The sequence below is a fragment of the Bubalus kerabau genome, chromosome 4 (genome assembly GCF_029407905.1).
Source record: "Bubalus kerabau isolate K-KA32 ecotype Philippines breed swamp buffalo chromosome 4, PCC_UOA_SB_1v2, whole genome shotgun sequence".
Classification (NCBI taxonomy): Eukaryota; Metazoa; Chordata; class Mammalia; order Artiodactyla; family Bovidae; genus Bubalus; species Bubalus kerabau.
Window position 1 is genome coordinate 106,627,177 of NC_073627.1, and position 16,551 is coordinate 106,643,727.

The following is a 16,551-nucleotide window of genomic DNA, read 5'->3' on the forward strand; positions in this document are numbered from 1 at the left end:
TCTTGTGTAAGTAAATTAGATAAGTAAATTAGAATTCTATAAAAACGAATAGAGCCTTAATATAAAAATTTATACAAGGCAGACTGCTGATTATGTGTTGTAACAAACCAGCACTGAAGACATATTATGCACCATGCTGCCAGGCTTGGTGATATGTTTATTTCTGTAGCAATTATAAATTATATTTATAAGCAGTTAATGGGATTATTTGAATTCCTTGAAGAGGTTTTTATCTCCAAAATAGGAATCCATACAAGGAAAACTAGTATGTCTGTATAGATGCTTGAATGTTTGAAGGAATGGACATGGTCTGAGGTCAATAAATGCTGGTCAGCTATCTAAACTTTCAAGAGTTTTCACATTCAGATTACACAGGCCTCCAAATTGCAACAGTTTCCTGTCATATGGTTTGAGGAAGATCTACGTGTTTCTCTGTGTTGTAGTCGCAGTGTCTTAGAGGCATTTTGGTGAATGATTGGGTTTCTCTGTGTTTACCCTGTCTTGTTCACACTAGCTCCAGTGGCTGTTGGACAATTACGAGACAGCAGAAGGAGTGAGCCTTCCCAGAAGCACTCTGTACAACCACTACCTACGACACTGTCAGGAACACAAACTGGATCCAGTCAATGCTGCTTCTTTTGGAAAACTAATAAGGTCAATCTTTATGGGGCTACGAACCAGGAGATTGGGAACTAGGTTAGTACTAAAACATAATATAAACTAACCTCTCTTTTTTAAACTATAGTCATTCAGTATATTGTTTGGGCAAAAGTATTTGATTACAGATAATACATTATGAAAAAAATTTTTAAATTAGCTCAGTTTATGAAAATCCTCAGGAAAAGGGAAGGTCATCATTATTCACTGAAAACTGACAATACAGAATGATGTCTTGTCCTAAACATCCAAGTAGCAAAGATTTGAGAAAAACTGATTCTCAAATCACATAGAAATGAACAGACCAATGCAGGAGACCCTGGTTTGATCCCTGGGTTGGGAAGATCCACTGGAGAAGGGGTATGGCAACCGACTCCAATATTCTTGCCTGGAGAATTCCATTGACAGAGGAGCCTGGTGGGCTATAGTGCGTGGAGCTACAAAGAGTCACACACAACTGAGTGACTAACACTTTCACTTTTCAAGCTATTAATGGAAAATTTATATATGATGCTTTGAAAATCAATGTATACCAACTTTTTTCTCTTTTGGAAAATAAATGTACTAAAGATGAGGAATAAAGTGACATAGTAAGTAGAAAACCATGTATCTCTTGATTTGCAAGATTACATTGAAAGATCTTTATAAATAACTCTTCTATTTGCATAGAGTAAGAAATTAAAGCTGAGTTATTCGTGTCACTTTTGGAGGCGAATTAAAAATTATTTGGTGAACTTACAAGTTTTGGATGTTTGAAGCTCTCAGTTAATGACATTGTCCTTTATAACCTTTTATTAGCTTTTTTAAAACTCTTGATTTTGAAGCCATGCATTTATGGAAGCAAAAATTTAGTATGGTTCCACTGCAAGGAAATCAATAATGTGAGGAAGACTCTTAGAGTTTCTCTGTTTCCTTCTTTTGGAAATACGTATGAGTGTTTTTATTAGTTAAAATATGGTGAAAATAATACTTAAAACTGCAGAGCTTCATTTTACTGCTATAATTTTTTACAAATTATCATAATATATTTTGACTAGCTGAGCAAAGTCTTATGCATGCTTCTGATTTCTTATATCTTATGAAATCTATATTTAAAAGTATAAATGTAAAGATGCTATACAATATATATAAGATGATATACCTTTAATGAATGATAAGTCACAGCCCTATAGTATTCTAGCAAAGAGTTTTTAATAATCTTAATAAAATAAACAGAGCCTTTGTAATTGACTTCAATGTAAATTTATACAGAAAAAAGGAATGTGACAGTTCTATGAGGATTATAAGGTCTGTATGTATTCAGAGTGTGAATTATTCCTTTCTGTTGCATTTTAAGTGATTGTACAGCTTTCAGATTGCAGAAGGTTCTGTTCTCTTGTAAATGTATTTTCTTCTATCTGTGCTTCAAAAGAATAGTGTATTTTAAACTGAAGAATATGATTATTTGTTCAGAGTAAAAGAACTAGCTTCCTATCACTTGAAAAAGTCTTTTTGTTTTGCTAGTATTTTTTTTCCTGGAACCACAAAAATCATTATTTGGGGACCTAATCTACTATATCCTAGCTGATGGATCAGTAGTTATGCATACTGTGCCAATATTTTGAATCTCTGGGCTTTATTCAGCATTCTAATAGCTGTATTGTTGTGCCTCTTTTGTTACTGAAAGGGATTTCAATGAATCCTATTTTGAGGCTCCATTCAAGCTTTGAAAGGCATCTTTAAAATAGAAGAGGACAAAATTGGGGTTGTTTGGGTTTGCGAATGAGTGGAATCCATACTCTAGGCTCTATAAGTACATATTGCAATATTGCAGCTTTTACTTTCTATGTTCTTTTCTTCCCCTTCGCACTATATAACAGTTGTGTCTCCTGTTCCTTTTAAAATTGTATGTAATGTTTGAAATTAGAGATGGAAAACAAAGCCTAGAAGAATAAGGAGAAATGAAATCCTATGGAGAAAGTTTAAACAAATACTGTGTTATGAAGATAGCAGGACTCTAATGTGGAAAAGCTGACAATGGTAGGGGTGAAGTACCAGGGACTCTTTCTACCGTGGAAACAGTTTTAGCATTTATTTTCTATGCCTAACCCAGGGAACAGAAAGAAAATCAGTATAAATCATGAGGCAGACCAACTCAGATACTTTTTTTTCTCGAAGCAAACCATATGTGAATTGTTACTTGCTGCTGCTAAGTCGCTTGCGACCCCATAGACAGAAGCCCAGCAGGCTCCCCTGTCCCTGGGGTTCTCCAGGCAAGAACACTGGAGTGGGTTGCCGTTTCCTTCTCCAATGCGTGAAGTGAAAAGTGAAAGGAAACTTGCTCAGTCGTGTCCAACTCTTTGCAACCCCATGGACTGCAGCCTACCAGGCCCCTCTGTCCATGGGATTTTCCAGACAAGAGTACTGGAGTGGGGTGCCATTGCCTTCTCCGAATTGTTACTTATCCGTCAATAAAATTATCTGGTGAATTCATTCAAACCAGAACCAGACTGGTTCTCAAGTTTCTGGAGCTAAGTAAATGATGAGTAAAGTCATCATGTTTCTGCTGCTGCTGCTGCTAAGTCACTTCAGTCATGTCCGACTCTGTGCGGCCCCCTAGACGGCAGCCCACCAGGCTCCCCGGTCTCCAGGCAAGAGCACTGGAGTGGGTTGCCATTTCCTTCTCCAACACCGTGTTTCTAAACAAAGGTAAATCAAAGGGTAGCTTTTGTTACATCCCATCTCCAAATTAAGTTAAAACAAGACCACAGAACATACTGATATCCCGATCTCCAGTGGCACAGAAAGAACCACCTCCGCACCAACTCACCCAAAGTGCTGATTTATAGGAAACTGAAGAAAAACTACTGATAGATACTTCATGTATTTTGGGGTCTCACAAGAGTGAAGTCATTTTACTTTGTAACTTTGTCATTGGCTTTTCCCTCTTGTTCTGCCGTTTGTGGGGGAGAACAGGGCTAACTGAGTTTGTAGTATTTGTTTGTTTGTTTTTGTATTTTGCTCTATTTGGCAGAGGATATTGGAGAAAAAAATCTAATGTCTACAAATGGAAGGCATTAAGTTTTCCTACTGGTTTATTTTGCTATAGCTGTGTAGGTATTCAAATACCTATACCGATAACTATGTAGGTATTCAAATTGGTAGTCTACTTTTTTAGACTACCAATATTATTTATATAATAAAAATTTAATGTATTTTCAAATATATAGGGTTCATCTAATGTATGTTCTTGAAGCTTGGAAGTAAAATTTTGTTTTATTTTTATATAAAATATTGAATCCACACTCCACTTGCATTTTTTTTTTTTTGTAAATGAAGAAAAAATTGGAAAGAGCACTGATGGCTTGCTATATATAGACTTGTGAAACACTACTATTTTCTATTTGCAAAAATTTACATATTTAAAATGTTATTTTTGAAAGAATTTGCAAATTTCATTCAGGGTAAAACTTCGTCATTTCTAATAACAAATATGGTCTTTCTCATGAACATGAGGAAATTGTGACAATTTTTTATCCAGGTGGAAATTTGCCATTTTCACAGAGAAATTTCTCCATATCTGTTGTGACACATCTTATTCAGCCTGCAAAACTGATATGAATCCATAAAAACAGAGACTAATAAAATATGTTTTGAAATCAGTAGGATTAAATGCTTGCTTTTTTAGGTTTCAAAATATTAAATAATAGACTTCACAACATTTTGTGTCAATGAAGTTATCTTAATCACCCCTGCAATAATAGAACTAGAAAAATACAGGACTTCTCCAAGAGAGAATTAATATTTTTTTCCTCTTTGTTCTGCATAACTACTTTATAGTAAATTCTTACTGTGCAGCCCTTTATCCTGTTAGTGAATATCCTGTTAATATAATTTTCTAAATTATAGCTAAAATATAAATTTGAAAACAGTTAATTTAAATCAAACAAATGGAATGTGACTAATATTTAAGCAAAAGTTTATAAGGAAAGATTTTCCTTAGGGCCTTGAACTAATTGATTCAGAATCTTCTTTTGATTCTTCAAATGTAGCCGCCATAAAAATATACAGGTGTCCAGAACAGGTAAATCATAGATATATAACATTAAGTTTGCCTTTACCTAATTTTTACAAATATGAAATTAAATGGAATCCTATATGATTGATATTGACTTGACTGACTTTTTTGTGTCTCTATTTGCTGTTCTCTTAACGAAGAGGAAACTCCAAGTACCATTACTATGGGATTCGTGTCAAGCCTGATTCCCCTCTTAATCGCCTCCAAGAAGATATGCAGTATATGGCTATGAGACAACAACCCATGCAACAGAAACAAAGGTAGACTTTGGGATTGTCATTGACATATCAAAGTTATGGGTTTCTTTAGCTGTTTCATTTTTTTTTTTTCTGAACGAGTAGAACAAATACCTAAGTGTGCAAAAATGTCACTATTGTTGATACGCTTTCACTACAGACAGTTCTCAAATATGATTTAGAATTTCATTCATTCTGTTTTCCAAATCTTTTAAAAATTACTCATCAAACAGCCTGTTTAGTCCCTTTAAATAAACGTGACATCCCAAACTATTCCAGTAAGGAGTCTAAACACATGCTATAAGAAGCATCTGGAGAAATTTGTTAGTATTCATGAGCTTCTTGTTAATCTGCACGTTTTTAAGTCATTCTTTTTGACAGTATAAATTCTTGCAGAATGTTTGGGACTTCTTGCATTCTCTTTGACTCCAACTTTCATAAATGTAGAATTGTAAATATTAGGGCTTTAAGATATCTCAAGCATTCATGAATGGATGGGTGGATAAATAGAGTTCTAGATCTTAGAACTGAAAAATAGATCAGTATAGTCTGCCTCCTCAGCCTTGTGGCAGTCAAAGCACTAAAACCTCTGGTTTAGTTTGTTTGTTTGTTTGTTTTTTTCAGATAAGTCCCAGAGAGGTTAAATGATTTGCACAAGCATGTAAAGTTGCTACATAGCCAAAGGCCTTCTGTCTCATGTGACTTATATCACAGTTTGGAGTAAAATGAAAAATCTTTCCCTCTTTACTAATATAGCTCAGTCATGGCAGTTGTTTCAGTTTTTGTTTTCAGTTGAGCATGCAATATTTGATAGGGAAAAGAAGGACTGCACATAAGTAGTCTGATGATCTACGTCAATCTGCTTGATCCATTGATCTGGGATAGTGAGTCATCTTGGCAAGACCTCCTCTGCATCATACTAGCGAAAGCAGATGCATTAGTTCTAAGTTACTGCTGGAGAAAAAGGATACCATGCAGTGTGCTCATGCTCAGTCATGTCCAACTTTTTTGTGACCCCCATGGATTGCAGCCCACCAGGCTCCTCTGTCCATGGAATTTTCCAGGCAAGAATAATGGAGTAGATTGCCATTTCATCCTCCATGGGATCTTCTGACCCAGGGATTGAACCTGCGTCTTTTTCATTGGCAGGCGGATTCTTTACCACTGTTGGACCTGGAAAGGCCATACCACGCAGTAGCCCTTTATCTATTTGGTAACTGAGCACCGGTTGCATCTCTACCATGTGCTAGGTCCTGAGTACAGAGATAAGACATAGTTCTTACCTTTGAGGAGTTAAGAAATTAGATGACCAGGTCATGAGAATTTTTTTTTTTTTTTTAAGGTAATGCAGCCTGTGTGCATGCTGTCACTAGTCCTGTCTGACTCTTTTCGACCCTGTGGACTATAGCTCTCCAGGCTCCTCTGTCCATGAGAGTCTCCAGGCAAGAATACTGGAGTGGGTTGCCCTGGCCTCCTCCAGGGTATCTTCCCGACCCAGGGATTGAACCCATGTCTCTTATGTCTCCTGCATTGGTTGGCAGGTACTTTACTACTACTGCCACCTGGGAAGCCCTTAATGCAGCCTAAGAAATGCTAAAACAAAGCTTTGATCAAGGAACTATTGGAATACTTTGCCAAACTGTTTGAGCAAAGTCTTGGAAAGGGAGGATTGGGAAGTTTCACAAAGACGGTGCTATTTGAGTAGGGAATTAGAGGGATCAGAATAAGAGAAGAACATTTAGGCAGAGGGAATAATGTAAACACATATACCACTGAGGCATAAAGTCCATGACATCTCTGGTGAATACACTCTGATATGGTGAGGTTGATATTGCAGGAGGAGAACTGAGAAGATTGGGTCCTTTAGGGTTAAGATTAGACTTGAGTGAGAGATGGGATTTTAAAAGTAGTTTGGATCACAGATGAAGGGATTTGGTTGCATATGGAGTTAATGACTTTGTGCTTAGAAACTGTCAAGACTTCAAAGGCTTGCTTCCAAACAAAGCAGTGACATATTCAGATTTTGTCTGAAGAGATTACTTTTTGATTTGGGGCAAGACATATTTAGTGGGAGGAGACTGGAGGTAAAGGCGCTTGTTAATACAGATACAATTTCTAGTGCGAGTATTCAAGACCGAAGAGTCAGTTCAAGATTGGCTATTAAATAAATTATGTTTCACAGATTCTCAAACTTAGTTTTGAAATTACTGATTCCTGTTTTTTGAGGTATAGTCAATGAAATCTATTAAGAAGAGTTCTAAGGAAGAAACATAAAACAGTCCCTTTTATATTTGGAAACAGAGTTTGTGTGAGTTGGAATAAACTGTTTTTGTCTTGATTTTCAATTACTGTTTCCACCTGTTAGTGACAATGCTTATAGCTTTTACTTTCTGGTATAGTGTCTGCACTCATGCATAGCAGCACTTCACATTGGAGATGTTGGTGCAATAAAGAAAGAAAAGATCAATTCAAAAATAACATATATTCAAACTTAAATACAAACAATGCCGTGGTAAATTACACCTAAGATAGCTGAAGCTTACTTTACCAGTGATTTCACTGCAAGTTTTCATGGAAACGGAAGCCTTCAAGGAACATTCTTTTTACAAAACCTGGGTTAGGAAACCAAAACCAAAGAGTTATAAAGGTCTCCTTATGAAACAGATTTCAGAGCTATAAAGTTTAATGAGCTATGAAAACCCTGCAATCCAAGTACTGCTTTTAGAATTAGATGTAATATGGTTGTATTTAAGAAGTGATATACAATTCTCAGTGATATTCATAGTTCATAAGACTTTAGTTTCTTACAGTGTTTGCTTTCTTATGAAATAAGAATATTAGAGAACCAAAGAAGTACTGAAACTTCCTTTAATTTGTTGTTGTTATTTGTTAATGGTACAAGTTTGGGATTATGGACAGTTTCTCTTGGCACAGTGTCTTGGATAATTGCTTCTATTATCAACTTCACCAACCCCTCATTGGGATTAGGAGGACAGAGGGAAATGCTTTTTTTTTAAGTATCTCTGAAGGGTTATATCATTGGCAACACTGATGGGCCTTAAGTGAAGCCAGTTACCCCACTGAGAGGAAACACTTGTACAGAAGAGGAAAAGTGTCTCTTCCTGAGTCTAAATGCAAGGGTTAAAGTATTTGTTGAACACAGTGAAAAAAGAACTTCTGTATCATTTGCTTTATAGCTTATAAAATAAGATGGTTCCAAAATTCAAATGAGTCTACTGAATGTATTAAATTTCACATAAGAAGAGACTGCCATTCATCCTGGTAAAGTACGAGGGACATTTGAAAAGTTTAAAATAGTTTATAGCATCTACTAGTATTTAATATTTTAGAATATTCAAGTTGTTTAAATACATTAGGGGTTTTTTATGAATCTATATGTGCATATCTTCCATAGTGTAAATGTATGTGCTTCACCTGCTCCTATAAGAAAATTCAAGTATAAATAGTAATTATTTTATCAAAAGAAATCATTTTTTGGAGTTCAGTTTGTGCATTTTTTTTTCTCATTAGTTTGGAATCACTGTAGCTATAGAGTTTATAATGATTTTTGTTTTGCATAGCTTTGTAATTTTTAGAACTCCTTTACATATGGTATCTAATCTGAAGATCTGATAGGGGAGTAGAGGAAATTTCCACTAGTAGAGGAAATTTCCACTTATCTGCAAATCAAATTCCCAGCAACACCACCATATGGGAACATAGCCATGAGTCTGGAAATAAATGGAAACAGCTTCTGATTGAAAAACAGATGTCACAGAGCCCATAGATTAGCTTAATTGAAAAGATGAAGCCATCCTCAAGTCATTTACCTAAAATAAAGGAGCAGATTAGAGCCCACTTGATTCATAGGCAATCGTGAGATATAACAGCTGGCAAGAGGAAATAAAAGTAGACAAGTGTCTTTGATTCCCTTTTGGGTTATTCAGCCCAGCAATCTGTGCATATTCCATGGAGGAACACGTAGACCTAGGCACTCCAGTAGGCCCTTTAAGTAGCACTATAGTGACTAAAATCTAGTGATAACCATTTGGCATATTGATGGCATTATAGGTAATCAAAAAGAGGTTAAGTACTCTGATTAAGGAAGCAGGAGAACGTGTAATAATTGGGTAATTTTTAAGACCTTCCTTTTGAAAATATTTCAAATGAAAATAACTTCTGCACTTAAATGAGGTAATCTTCAGTTTTCAAGGAATTTCACTCATGGACTAATTTGCTTACTCTAATATAGACAATAAATAAATTAGGTTAGTGTAGAGCAAAAAGGAAGTGAATAATTTTCAGCTATATGATCTAAATAAAAATCTCTGCTGCACTTTCTTTTTAATATTTAAAAGACACACATTGAGAGTGTTGGCACATATATTTCAGTTATTCTTCCAAATTCTAGTAGCAAAAGTGGTGGAATAGAGTCAAGTGCTTTTGACAATGTGCTTTGCTGCATTTGATTCCTTCACCAAATATGTAACAATCAATGGTGCATATAGAATATGTCCATCACATCTAAAAGCGAATTCACAGAATCATAGAAAGAGCTGGAGCAAGGGGTCACCTAGTGCACCTAAAAGTGCAGTTTTCTTGATGAGAAAACTGAAGTCTATAACAGTAGGTAATATATCAACGATCATATAGAAACCAGGACAAGAACCCAGGCCTCTTATCTTTGATCTTATAAGAATTCTTTCCCTAAAGAGGTAGTATAGCCCAGAGAGAAATGTACACATGTAATTAAAGTTTTGCATATGAAATAAAGGGGAAGATTACAGTTGAGTATGTCCTAAATAAGTGAAGAAACGTGTCACTTCCTGACTCTGTGAACAATCTCTTCATAGTAATTGGATTCTGTGAAAAAAGAATTTTTGCTGCAGTGAGGGGAGGAAAATAGAGGCCAATTGAAAAGCAAGGCTAGTTGTGCTTTGGCTGTAGACAGATGTGAAAGCATGCGTGTTCCTAAGGAGTGAGGGCAAGAACTTCTGTCATTAGAAGACCTTTCTTAATATAGTTTTGTAGACTAGTGAAAAGAATTCTATATTTAAAGGTTGAAAATAGGGATTTGAGTACAGGCTGCTTGGCACTTTGGTGTGTGTGACTGAACTTCACTGAACCTCAGTTTCTTCATCTGCAAAATGGAAATTAATAATAATTGTTATTGTTGTTGTTCAGTCGCCCAGTCATGTCTGACTCTTTACAGTCCCATGGACTGTGGCATGCCAGGCCTCCCTGTCCCTCACCATCTCCCGGAGTTTGTCCAAGTTCACATTCATTGCATCAGTGATGCCATCCAGCAGTCTCATCCTCTGACGCCTTCTTCTCCTCCTGCCCTTGATCTTTCCCAGCATCAGGGGCTTTGCTAATCAGTCATTTGTTCACATCAGATGACCAAAATACTGGAGGTTTAGCTTCAGCATCAGTCCTTCCCGTGAATATTCAGGGTTGATCCCCCTTAAGATTGACTGGTTTGATCTCTTGTGTCCAAGGGACTTTCAGGAATCTCCAGCACCACAGTTTGAAGGCATCAATTCTTTGGCATTCAGCCTTCTTTATAATCCAGCTGTCACAATCTTACATGACCACTGGAAAGACCATAGCCTTGACTCTGCGGACCTTTGTTGGCAGAATAATGTCTCTGTTTTTCAGCACACTGTCTAGATTTGTCATAACTTTCCTGCCAAGAAGCAGTCTTCTGATTTCATGGCTGCAGTCACCGTCTATCATTGTCTGCAGTGATTTTGGAGCCCAAGAAGAGGAAAGTGAAAGTTGCTCAGTCGTGTCCGACTCTTTGTGACACCATGGACTATACAGTCCTTGGAATTCTCCAGGACAGAATACTGGAGTGGGTAGCCTTTCTCTTCTCCTGAGGATCTTCCCAACCCAGGGATTAAACCCAGGTCTCCCACATTGCAGGTAGATTCTTTACCAGCTGAGCCACAAGGGAAGCCCAAGAATACTGGAGTGGGTAGCCTATCCCTTCCTCAGGGGATCTTCCCGACCTAGGAATCGAACCAGGGTCTCCTGTATTGCAGGCAGATTCTTTACCAACTGAGCTGTGAAGGAAGGGGAAATCTGTCACTAATTCCACCTTTTCTCTTTCTATTTGCCATGCAGTAATGAGGCCAGACGCCACAATCTTAGTGTTTTTATTTAGTCTTAAGCCAGCTCTTTCATTCTCCTCCTTCACCCTCATCAAGAGGCTCTTTAGTTCCTCTTCTCTTTCTGCCGTTAGAGTGGTAACATTTGGACATCGGAGGTTGTTGATGTTTCTCCCACCTATCTTGATTCCAGCTTGTAACTCATCCAGCCTGGCATTTCTCATGATGTGCTCAGCATATAGATTAATCAAAGAAGGTGACAGCAAACAGCCCTGTCATGCTCCTTTCTCATTCTTGAACCACTCAGTTGTTCCATACAGGGTTCTAACTGTTGCTTCTTGATCTGCATACAGGTTTCTCAGAAAACAGGTAAGATGGTCTGGTATTCCCATCTCTCTAAGAGCTTTCCACAGTTTGTCATGACAAAGGTGCTGATGAACCTATTTTCAGGGCAGGAATAAAAACTCAGACATAGAGAACAGACTTATGGACACAGTGGGGGAAGGAGAAGGTGGACCAAATTGAGAAAGTAGTTTTGAAATACATATATTATTATGTGTAAAATGGACAGCTAACAAGATGTTGCTGTGTAGCACAGGGAGCTCAGCCTGGTACTCTGTGACAACTAGAGGGGTGGGATGGGGCAGGGGGAGATGGGATGGAGATTCAAGAGGGAGGGAACATATGCACACCTATGACTAATTCATGTAGATGTATGGCAGAAATGAACACAACATTGTAAATCAGTTATCCTCCAATTGAAAATACTTTTTTTAATTAAAAAAAAAAACACAAAAGCACTCAACTCCTCCACCTGCCCATTCTTCCTGCCTTTACCACCCCCTCCATGGGCATTGATCCCCTGGGTGCTCGCCAACAACTTCCAGGATACAATTCTCTGTCTCAAGATATGTTTTCTTCTTCTATATAGCAAAGGGAAATATACTCAGTATTTTTAAATAACCTACAAGGGAAAAGATTCTGAAAATGAACTGTATTTTATATAATCATTGAGCTGTACACCTGAAACTAGCATGATAATGTAAATCAACTATACTTCAATTTAAAAAAATTAAAGACTAAGGCTGTTTTGGAGAACAATGAAGGTTGGAAATTGGACAAGTTTGGCTTTCATTTCTTCACACCTCTGGGCCAGTGGTTTTCAACTGTGATTGATGTTAATGGTTTACAGTTCCTTTCCTGACCATAAATTCCCTGAGGTCATTACTGAGATAAGCATCTAGGACTGGTAAATTGCTCTGAGGCAGCTGAAGGTGGCAGGAGTCTTTAGTGAGAAGATGATCAGATGTCTGTGCGTTTGACTTTTGGAAAAAAATAAGGAATCTTGACACTGAGGTATTTAATGTTTACTATACTGCTGCAGCAAGTCCCTAATGTAAATATATTTTCCACTGAAGATAGAATCATAAATAATCACATTCAGTAATTATTAAGTATAGTAATTCATGTAAAGTTTGTTAATATTAATTCTTCTGATGAACATTTATTGAACTTGTGAAATGTTCATTTATATGCAAGATCTCATTTGGCAATTATATTGTTTGTTATTTACTGATAAGGAAACAGGCTTATTTAATTTTGCTTTATGCAAGAAGCTCACTAATTTATTTTTTCTGAGATAGAGCTTCAGATGCCCTTTTTTGTTTTTGTTACTATCTTGCAGTCAGGTGGAGTCATGTTGTCATTCTCCAAATAAAGGAAGAGTGGAAGCATTCCTCTAGGATCAGTTTAACAGAAAGGACCAGCTATACATAAAAGAAGTATCATAAAGGTGTCATACATATTTGTAACAAGAATATATCAGTTCTACATAGTTAAGCCTAAATTACCTACAATAGGAGAACTCAATGAAAGAATTCATGAGCTAAGGGAATTGTATTTGCTTCTTTCAACAGTGCATTTTCAGCACCTAGGAGAGCAGTGAGCATCATTTGTGAAATGAATAAAGGATCCACAGGCTTCTGTTTCAGCCAACAGCTTCAACCTCTTCCCTGCTTCTCCCACATTTCCTACTAAAACTGCTGCAGTGAACTCAAATACTCCCATTTGAATTTAATTTTTCCTACTCTTCTTTCCCAATTATAGATGTAGAGCTAATGACAAGACAAATATAGAGCTACTAACAAAGATTGAAAAGTTGTAATAACTGTCATTAATCAGCAGGGTTGATGCTATAAGTCAAGATAGAAACATATTCAGTGTGACATCAAGAAGTCCATTACTATTCTGAAAAGATGGCACTCAACATGATTTTCTTCTGATCTGTTCATGTTTATATCATTTGATTTACTTCATACCTCAAGTCACCTAAGAATTTTCTGGGACAATTTTTCCAAAGGGAATGTCATGATTCCTGCAGAAAATTTTAGCCTTTTGTCCCAGTTATGAGCTCAACATTTAGGTTTGCTCATGCAAATCAAATGATTTTGTACTCTCTATAGTTATAAGCATAATGATGACTCTAAATGCCTATACAGCTCAGATTTTACATCTTGCTTGTGCATTTTTCTCCTGGTTCAAAGATAGTTGTCCAAATGGTTCATTTAGTCTGTTGAAAATCCTTCTGCCTGTTACTATTAGTTGAATGTGATAGTAAATATATACCCTTCTTTGCCTTCCATTGAACTCCTTCAGTGTCTGTATGTATGAGATTATTGACAGAATTAGATATTATTTTACAGTAGAGTTACAGCTGTCCAAGTTCTAAATAACAGCTATGACTAACCCCATGGGGGAAGATTCCTAATAATTTTCTAAGTTTCTTTGTTAGTGACAGGTTTCATGCATAACGCCCAGCTATTAAAGCATTAGAGTTTCTTTGATTTCTTAATCATTAACAACTTTAGCTCTGATTGCCCATGGAGTTGCAAGCTGTTAAAATTATCGTTTGGCTCTTACTAATTTTGAAACCAAGAGCTGTTTGTTCATTTGATGTAGCACAGGTCTTTATCAGAGCACACACAACTTGAGCACTAAGAATCGACTATAAGAAAGCCTATTATAAAACAATAAATTTGTAAAAATAAATGGGAGTAAAAGGAGAGAATTCTTAAAACACTAAAGAGTTTTGTTTTTTGAAAGATTCAACAAATTTTTTTCAGTAGAAAACTTTTTTTTGGTAATTTTAGTATTTAAATAGAGATTATTTTATTTAGAAAAGATAGAGACATGGCTGGTTCTTGTTGATGTTTGAAAGAAAACAACAAAATTCTCTAAAGCAATTATCCTTCAATTAAAAAATAAATTAAAAAAAAGGATAGGAAATCTGAAAGCTGTGTTTCAGTGCTAAAAGGTCACTTGAAATTCAACCAGAGCTAAGATAATGTTGGATTATCGTGTAAGCCAATGGAATATTAAAGCATCCTGGAAAATTCTATGCATACACAGCCTTTTCAAAGCTATGCCCCTACAATACTTTACCTATAGTAAAGTAGGTATTTGTTATCTAGGTTTTCTATTTGTTAAGATCAATTGATGGTCTGATACAGTGAAAGGTGTTACCTTGACCATTCATTCATACATTCATTTAATCATCCACCATCTATTCAGAGATAGTTATTTACATTCCAAATATAGTTTATTGAAAAAAATTGAGAAATGACTTATAAAAATGACTTTTCTGTAATGTTATGGTTCTATTTCTACAATATTTGACTGAATGAATTTATTATTGGGTCAAGATGCTCCTATAGACTAATTCTGTGACGACTACCTAAGAAATATATGAGAAGCTAGTTAAAATAATAAATTCCTAATCCCTATTCTCAAAGATTTTGTTGGATAGATCTAGGGTAAGCCTAGCATTTTAATTTTTTTGAAACCTACTCAAATACTGATCAGAGAAGGCAATGGCACCCCACTCCAGTACTCTTGCCTGGAAAATCCCATGGACGGAGGAGCCTGGTGGGCTGCAGTCCGTGGGGTCACTGAGGGTCAGACACGACTGAGCGACTTCACTTTCATTTTTCACTTTCATGCATTGTAGAAGGAAATGGCAACCCACTCCAGTGTTCTTGCCTGGAGAATCCCAGGGACGGGGGAGCCTGATGGGCTGCCGTCTATGGGGTCGCACAGAGTCGGACACGACTGAAGTGACTTAGCAGCAGCAGCAGCAGATACTGATATATAAATAGCTTTCAAAACTTCATATAATATCATCTATAACTATTTCTTCCAAGAAGAGTCAGTTACCACATGTATTTGTTTATCTTATGTTTAATGTGGCTATTCAACTTCCTATTAAACTCCCTCCTTCTCTGGGAAGCCCCAGTGCTCTAAAGTAAGGGCAGGGATAGGATGTTATCCTTAGATAGGACATCAGAAAAATGAACATCCAGCTTTCCTCAGTTCAATATTTCTAATTTCTTGGGGTTTCTTTCTAAGTATTAATTTAGTACCAGGCAATACCTGGCATTTGGAAATGCCACTACTAGGAAAAGTCAGCACTGCCTGGAAGCTCTCTCTTATTTATAGGCCCACACTCATACTGTTCTTATATATGAGCCATAAATCTGCCCTTCCAATGTCATTCTTTTTTAATACTTATCTGTGTGGCTGCGTCAGGTCTTAGTTGTAGCACGTGAGATCTTTTGTCATGGTGCATGAACTCTGGCTGTGGCACACAGGCTCAGTGGTTGCAGTGGGCAAGCTCCAGAGTGCACAGGCTTTAGTAGTTGTGGACTGTGGGCTCTGAAGTGCTTTGAAGTATGCAGTCTCTGTAGTTGTGATGCGTGGGCTTTGTTGCTCCGTGGCATATGGAATCATAAGTTTCCCGACTGGTAATCGAACCCATGTCCTCTGCTTTGCAAGGTAGATTCTTAACCGCTAGACCACCACAGAAATCTCTTTTGTCATTCTTTATGTCACAAAACCCTCCCAAACTTGTCTTCACAGCTTTTTCTAAAGAGATACAACATAAGCTTCTGGCATGTAGAGGTCCTATTACTGAGGCGAAGGGCTTCCCTGGTGGCTCTGACGATGAAGAGTCTGCCTGCAATGTAGGAGACCTGGATTTGATCCCTGAGTCAGGAAGATCTTTGGAGAGGGAATTGGTAACCCTCTCCATTATTCTTGCCTAGTAAATCCCATGGATGGAAGAGCCTGGTGGGCTACAGTTCATGGGTCACAAAGAGTCGGACACAACTGAATGACTAACATTTTATTATTACCCAGGCAAGCAAAAATAGAAACACTTAGTGCATTTTCACCCAATCCATTCAATCCATCATTCACTTTGCAACCCTTACTCTATGGTTAGAATTAAACCTCCTATTGCCCAGTTTTGAATGTATTTTCTTTTTTTTTTTTTTCTTCACCTCTTCTTTATAAGATTTGTTCTTAAGTACTGACCTGCAGAAATTTCTCCAGAATTAACTTATTTCCTTTTTGTCTACAAGCTAATCTTAATGAATTTTTGAATCTCCTGTATAATAGAATATACCTCTAATCAGTGCTTCGCACTCAGTATCAT

General features: G+C 36.9%; 1 protein-coding gene across 4 annotated transcripts in view; it reads left to right on the forward strand.

Moving 5' to 3' along the window:
- The window catches only part of RFX3 (regulatory factor X3), a 346,378-nt gene that overhangs the window by 264,207 nt on the left and 65,620 nt on the right, over window positions 1-16,551 (forward strand). For all 4 annotated transcript variants that reach the window (XM_055578191.1, XM_055578190.1, XM_055578189.1 and 1 more), the window contains 2 exons: window positions 515-696; window positions 4,855-4,974. In XM_055578191.1, the coding sequence (XP_055434166.1) occupies window positions 515-696; window positions 4,855-4,974 (302 nt within the window). The remainder of the gene's footprint in view (window positions 1-514; window positions 697-4,854; window positions 4,975-16,551) is intronic.